The sequence below is a fragment of the Rhea americana genome, unplaced genomic scaffold (assembly GCF_003343005.1).
Source record: "Rhea americana isolate MKP2758 unplaced genomic scaffold, rheAme1 scaffold_104, whole genome shotgun sequence".
NCBI classification, from domain to species: Eukaryota; Metazoa; Chordata; class Aves; order Rheiformes; family Rheidae; genus Rhea; species Rhea americana.
Window position 1 is genome coordinate 607,350 of NW_028185084.1, and position 7,548 is coordinate 614,897.

The 7,548-nt window shown below is 54.0% G+C and overlaps 1 protein-coding gene across 1 annotated transcript in view; it reads left to right on the forward strand.

Annotated features, from left to right (window-relative positions):
• Window positions 1–3,916, forward strand: part of INA (internexin neuronal intermediate filament protein alpha) — a 6,458-nt gene extending 2,542 nt beyond the window's left edge. Inside the window, exons 2-4 of the mRNA XM_085308204.1 lie at window positions 4–66; window positions 1,855–1,979; window positions 2,768–3,916. Coding sequence (XP_085164330.1) covers window positions 4–66; window positions 1,855–1,979; window positions 2,768–3,065 — 486 coding nt within the window. The 3' untranslated portion in view covers window positions 3,066–3,916. The remainder of the gene's footprint in view (window positions 1–3; window positions 67–1,854; window positions 1,980–2,767) is intronic.
• Window positions 3,917–7,548: the final 3,632 nt, after the last annotated feature.

Sequence of the window (7,548 nt, forward strand, 5' to 3'; positions counted from 1 at the left end):
CAGTCCCTCGAGCGGCAGCTGCAGGACGCGGCGGAGCGGCACAGCGCCGAGGCGGCCGGCCTGCAGGTGAGCGCCGCGCGCCCGCGCACCTCCGCGCATCTCCGGCCCGCGGTGCGCGCTCCCCCCCCCTCCTCCGTCCGCATTTGCAGCCTGCTCGGTGCATCCGTGGAGCCGCGATGCGGCGGGCGCTGCGCTCTCCCTCTCTGCTCCGCAGCGATGCGTGTTTCGGTTTCACTTAYCGCCTGCTCCGACTTCGTGGTTTGCAGCACCGCAAGCCCCGGGTCGCGCTGCTAAACAGGTACTGAAGCATCTGCGGATTCTAAATCAAGCCATTGCCTTCCTGGTGTGACCTGCCTTAGGTCATACCTGAAGGACACTCTTATATCGCCCCCAAGCAATGCCTGCTCGTTTTCAAGGCCACTTTTTGCCCGKCTCTCCAGAAAGCCACGATTATAGCCGCAAGCTATTTGCAATCTTGCTGAATAGTTGGGGTCTTCTCCTTCAACAATGTTGTGGAAATGGTTAGGCAATACACAGTATTTCCTGCAGTGGATGAAAGGATTGTGCRTAAGTAATCTTCTTAAACAGTTGTGATGCCATGTGAAAAGAGGGATTCCAGGAAGGACATATATGTTGGGRAAAAAAATAATGCAGCTGGATTAAACATCACTATAATTGAAAATAATCTAGCTACGGCATGCCAGCTTTTTACYATGTGACCCTCAAGCTCTGCCTTAAGTGTGGTAGTACTTTTCTTTTGAACAATGCGTGTATTTAGGAGCTGAATAATTTCCCTGAATGAAACTGATGGAAARGGGTAGAAGCCTGCATTAAAAGAGAATAATCCTATTTTTCAAGCTTTAAAAATTTTCCTATAGACTGCAAAAGCAGAGATGGGTTTCTTTATCTTTTTAAGTGATGCTGCCAGATCTGAAGCAACCTGTCAGACCTTTGTGCTGGGTTTGCAGTGGCACGTGTCTCCTTGCCTCTGCAGCATGCTTTCTGCAGCGCTGTGTTGCCCTCCGGGAGCGGGCGACCTCCCCCCTCCAACCGCCCGCCAGCCCTGGGGACCCCGGGCATGACCAGCAGCTCCCATTTCTCAGCGTTTTCCCCTTCTTGGCTGTGTCTCAAGCAGCCGTGAGGGTCTCGGGGGGCTGCAAGCGGTTGCAAAGGCCTAGCCATGGGAGGGACGCAGGGGCGTTTCCAGCGGCCACCGCAGGCTTTGCAGGGTTACATGCAAACTGCTTACTCATTCCCTGCTCCAGTCATGCGGTTTCGGCTGAGCGGCTAGCGAGGGGGATCATCACCTTGGGGCAGAGCCCCTGCAGGGGCTGGTTTTACTGCTTTCAGGTGAGCAGCCCCCTGCCTCCCCCTGTCCTCGAGTCGCCCTTTTCTCTGCTCCGTAACCGTGTCCATGTGGCCTGGTTTGTCTTTACCTGTGGGAAATACTGATCCTGCTCGGACACCCCCTTGGGTGCATGTGGGGAAAAGACAGGGCTATGCTTTTCCAATAAAAAATTAAAATTAAAAGTCAGTCCCCATTGTCAGCAAGCAGCTAACCCAGCCTCAAACTCCTCCACGTTGCAGGCAAAATTAGATTTAGTGGCTGCTGGAGGGCAAAGCTGCTGCAAGGCAGAGGCGCCGCTGAGCGGGGTGCGAGCAGCGGGTGCCCTGCAAGGCGGCAGAGGGCTGGGACGTGCCGGAAGGGGGTCGGACCCCACCTCCAGTGCCAGCAGGGTGCTAGGAGCCGCCGCAAACCGCCCCTTGCACCTTCCCCTTCTCCACGGCGGACGGAGCGGAAAACCCCTGCCCCGAAACGCGGCCGTGACCGCCCCTGCCTTTGCCTCCCCGCAGGACACCATCGGGCAGCTGGAGSATGACCTGCGAAACACCAAGAACGAGATGGCCCGACACTTGAGGGAGTACCAAGACCTGCTTAACGTGAAGATGGCCCTCGACATCGAGATAGCTTCCTACAGGTACAGCTGCTCGAAGCCCTGGCCAGCCCCCACCCCAGCACGATCCCCCAGCCCCACCAGGCTGGGATAGCAGCGGAGTATCTTGGTTTGGAAACGTGCTTCCTTGGCAAAGTCAAAGCACGTTGGGCCAGGGTGTCTTGGGTGTCTCTTAAGTGGATGGAGAAGGCAGATTCCCTCTTCATCTTAGAGGTTTTTTTCCTCTCTCTCTCTCTCTCTCTCTCTCTCTTTTTTTTTTTTTTTTTTTTTTTTTTTTTTTTTTTTTTTTTTTTTTTGCTGTGGTTTCTGGAGTGGGAGAATGGAGCTGGTCTGATCTACCACCTATTGCAAGTGCCCCCAAAATTACTGAGAAAGGTGTATTATTTTAAACTAGTTCCACGCTACTCAGCTCTGTGCTGCACCCCGTCAAAGGATAAATACTAGGAGAAAGGGTCTAAGGAAAGATCAAAGCTAATGCCACAGAAATGTAGAGAGAAGGAAGGTAATGGAGGGGCAATGTGCGGTGTCATTTGAGACAATTTCCATCCTAGATTTTAACGATGCTGTGAAACAGCCTGATTTGCCCACAAATAGCCACTGTTCCTGGCCAGACCACTCTCAAAATTTGCAGACATTTCCGATCTGAACCTCATGTCCAGCCAGACGAGCCCCCGCTTAGCCAAACCTGGCACACACCGAAAATCAGGCTCACGGCTGCCCCGGGGGGTCTGGTTTTGTCTGGACAGGTTGTCTCCATGGAGGTGTCTCACTGACGTCCCAGACTAACCTCTGCCCTTGCAATGTGCTTGCAGGAAGCTGCTGGAGGGAGAGGAGACGTACTTCAGCACTGGAAGCACCAGCCTTGCAGCACTGAATCCTTTCCCTAACCCTGCTTACTCTTCCCAGCCAAGGGTCTTTAGTTCCTCCATGGCTGCTGGTGCAAAACCATCCCCTCTGTCCATCAGGAAAGAGGAGCAAGAAGAAATTATTAAAGTGGCCTCTAAAATACCATCTGGWCGGGCTGAAGTGATAGAGGAGACTATAACCTCTACCAGGAAGACAGAGAGATCAAACCTGCGTGAAGGGAGCATTACGGCTGCAAAAATGTAACCTGCAGAGTCCCGTCCCTTCTGCATTTGAGGGGGAGCAGTCTGCCCTGGGCCTTTGCATCGCCCCCGTGGGAACGCGGCGCCCGAGGGCTCCCCGGGAGCTCCAGTGCCGTGCGGGAGCCGGCTCCCGCCGGGGGACAGCCGAGCTGGGCACCCTGCTCCCTTTCAAATGGGGCGGAGGTGCGGGCAGCCGGTGCCGGCAGCGCCGCAGCCACCTAGATGCATGTCGGTCGTTGTTGTGGTTGCACCACGGCCTCATAGCACCCACACTCCTTCCTGCCGTGCGGTGGCCCGCGGGCAAGGAGCCGCCCTCCGGCCAGGTCTGCCRCACAACCAGCTAGCCACGGCGGGCTGCCGAAGGGCACGGGAACCAACACATCTGCCACAAGTAGTTTCCAGGCCACAGGTCTTCATCTAGTGTCCAAACCCGTGTATATCTAAGATATCCCCCCCGTCCTTGAGCTCCAGCCGTCCACTTGGATCCCAGCACCACAGAAATAGCCACACTGAACTGTGAAGACACCTAACTTCTGCTCTGGAAGCCCCACACCTTCTAAACCATAACGCAGCGCCTGGCTGCCGTCCCGTCTCGCCAGCATTTCTTAGCGTCCGCGTCTCCCGTCGGACGTTCCCACGTGTCTGTGCCAACTTCGACGTAGGATTTACTACTGTAGGGTTTCTTCACTGCCTTAAAATCGCCAGCGATCACGTTTGCAAGAGCCGCGGGCATTGCGCGTCGGCCGGCGCGGGGCGATCCGGGCGCTGGTGCGTGGCCTGCGCCCGCTCCTCCCGCTTCTGCTGTAAGGCACAAGTTAAATAATTAAAAAGGAAGAAATAGTTATGTGAAGCCGACCGAGCTGCCCTGTCGTCTTTGCCGTCAGGCTCTTCCGCGGCGTCTCCCAGCCTTTGCCCGTTAGGTCCCGGAGGGGCGGCGTTTCGGAGGGAGCCCTTCGCGGAGGGTCTCTCCGGAGATTTCCCGTGTTTCTGGAGCTCTGCAGGGTTCGGCGCTGGCCCTCGGCACAGAGCTTGGGGCGGTGGATGGGGAAATCCCTGGCAGGGAAGTGGACGCGAGCATTTAGGATGCACCAGAAGGGACCAGCCTGGGCTTTAGACCACCTCGGGGGTTTGAGGGTCCCGAGGACGCTGGCCGCAGGGCCGGGTAGCCGGTCTGGCAGCCACAGGCAGGGGCAAATGAGGGCAACAAAGGGCAAGGGAGCTCGGAGGTTTCGGGAAGCCTTTTCTGCCTTCCCGGGGTCACGGCCGAGCTGAGGCAGCCGCGAGAGACCTGCTCTCACCTCCTGCCCTGCGGTGGGCTCCCTGCCCTCCGCTCTCCCCATCTTTAGGAGGCGCCTGGAGACAAGGCGAGCAGGGACTGACCTGCTCAGCGCGTCATCAACGCTGACCCCCAGCTGCCTCCATCCAAACCTCCTTTTCCACCGTTGCCACCGTGACTCCTTCCACCTGCCAACCTGGAGGCTTCTCCAGCGCAGCGCTAAGCGCAAGCAGGGCAATAAATCCTCCTTTGTGGCTCCGTCTTTTTTACCGGCTTAATCCCCAAGGCCGCCAGGGTACAGGACCGAAGCGCTCTGCAGATGCTTCAAGATTTACGCCTCTGCAGAACCTCGGCCGCACAGATACTGACTGCATCGTCTCACCGCTGTGAAGTGATTTGGGATCCAGGAGCCGTAGGGCTCCTCCGGGAGCCTTGCAGTAACTGCCCGTGCTGAAATGTGCAGTTCCTGAAAGCCAGCCAGAGTCCTCGCACAYGGAGGAGAAATTTAGCTAGGGAAACTTGCTGGGATGCTGGAATTCATGAAAGRGCAAGCCACTGAATTGAGCCGAAGAAAAATCATTCAAAAAAAAAACCCCCTCAAATACCTTTTCCTTTGGCAAGAACGCAAACATCTCCRTTTCCAGACTAGGGAAGAGCCCCATTATTCAGCGAGAAGGAATCTACAGGCAGATCAGAGCAAAGCCTCTTCCAGCACCTGAGCACAGATACCTCTGTAAGGAGAAGAGCTTCTTCCTGGGGCGAGCTACCCCCGTGGAGACCCCTAATGAGGGCAGCCAAATGTCTATCTGAATGACCAGACATCCATGGCAGTAGGGGTTGACACTTTACAGAAATAACACCAGCGATAGGAGCTCATTTGGGCAAGTCTTCACCGGCACGGGAATAAGGGATGGGAATAAGGATCGTAGCAGAACATGCAAGCAGGGCACTGCTTGAGTGGAGTTAGAGGATGGGGGAATAAAAGAGGTGGGAAATCCCTCGTGCCGCAGCAGACCAGCTGGCAGCCCCATCCCTGGCGTGCTGCAACAGCTGCGCCTCAGGGATGTGTTAGCAGCGAGAAGGGAAAGCGGCTGTCAGTAAGGGCGCTTTAATGCGGCTCCTATTCCGCCCCAGGCGATTCCAGCCGGACAAAACGGGCTGCTGGTGTAAGGTCTGCGATCACGGGGAGGGAGCAGCGCGCTCCTACGGTGGGGCAGTGCAGCCTGCGCAGAGAGCCTGTAGCGCCACGATAAATGACTCTGTCCTTGCTAAAACAGCATTTACCTGTCTCTGTCACCTAGAATTGACAGCTCTGCTGGAGCTCGGCTGTGCCGCCGGCAACACAAAGGAGGAGCAGKGTCCGTGCTAACAGGGGCCTCAGCTGCTCAACTGGAAGGGAATCGCCCAGGAAACGTCAAGAGTCCGATTCGAGAGCCCTGGGCGCCCATCGACTTGCTGCTTGCAGATAGGAACGAGGCTCCTGGGTTGCCTTCGGCATCAGCTCTGAAGCAGCAGAGGCTGCAGGGTCCGTTCCTGTTGCGGCAGGGCCAGCTCAGCTCCTTCGCTTTGGAGGGCAGAGACGCTGGGCTCCAGCCAGCACGGGGGGTCTTCAAGGCAGGACCTTAAAGGGCAGTGTGTGCCCATGGGAGGTTACAACCCCTTGGTACTTACAAGGGTTGCACTTCTGCTTCCTTGGYGTGCAAGTAGAGGACACTTGGCACCAGGAAGTGAGCTGATTTCTGGCATTGCAGTCTCGGTACTGCAAATTTGCAGATTTTCAGAAATCAGGGACTGTTTCCCTTTCCTGTCCTTAATTAAGTCACAAAACTGGCTTGAAGTCCTGAAATAATAAAATCACATGTTTTAAGTTCTGCTTGCTGCCTGCAAGAGGGTGACATTGTGGAAGACACAGGAGACATGAGCTCCTGGCTCTCCCAAGCCCAGAGCAGCCTTCGCAGTCATTCTCCAGCATGGCAGACGTGCACAGACCTGAGCACGGTCTGTAAGAACAAGCTGTTTGGAGATGCCACTTGTAAGACTCTAAAAACGTGGTTTGCACTGAGGCTTAGAACATCATCAGACACTTAAGCAGATTTTCAATGGAAATGTTAAAAAACAAAAAACCCACAACTCTTTAGCAAATCCTTAGTCTAGCAAAGAGGCCCTGGAGCTATATGACTAAAAATGTCCAGCACTGCAGGCCTAAAAGTTTCAGCAAGCTGAAATAGTCTTAGGCTAGATCCTTAAGGCACCAAAGACTATGTGAGCGCACTGTGACTGAACGCCCTCCCTTCCTTGGGCATTTTTTCCTGCTCATCAGCTTAACTTTAGCTACCTTTGACAGAGGACTAAAGGTCTCAAAGATACCAAACTCCTCCAAGTTTCATGTGAGCTGACACACAGGGAAAACATGCTCATTGATAACAAATATGAACTACTCTTATTAGTCACCAGGAAACCCAGAAATTACGAATACCTCAACACTAAGGCGAGCTTTCTTGGGAGCTCATTTGCAGAAAAAGCTAAAAAAGCAAAGAAAGCCAGAATGAAAGAGGCTTTACTGCTTTCTACTGTTCACTGGATTACTTGTTTCTTAAAAGCAGCTGATTCCCTTGGACAGAAATTCTCCATAGGCAAACAAATCTATCATGTGCAGCTGCAACAACCTACAAAGGCAACCTGCAAATTCGGCCCTGTTGCTTATCACTCAGCAGAACTTTAAACACATAAAAGTATGGTCTTCAAAAGAAAACCATTCGGTTTCTTTGGTAATGGGTACTGTTACCACGCTGATCTGTTATGCCTTCGTTCACCTATGAAGATCTCAGTGTTTTTCAGCTAATTGCCTGCCCTTGCACACCCAGCACCAGTTTGGAGCGCTTCATTCACAGCACTCAGCACACTTTACACACGTTATTGTTGCTCTAGATGGACAAAAGCAAGAGGCGAGGAACTCAGTTCAAGGACAGAGCTGAAAAGGGAATGCAGGTGTCCTTGCATTCAGCTCACCCACTCACATGGACCTCCTCACATTGAGAAAAAACACCACTGGCCTTGTTCTCTGCAGTGTTGCATTTGAACAACGTGTTATTTTATTGTCATTTGTAGTGAAATATTTTCCCATGTTCCATGCGAACAAGTTCTTGCGAACAGCGTTAGGCTTCTCACCCCAAGGAGTTCTGACCTTTCCATCCTCCGTATATGCAAGAAT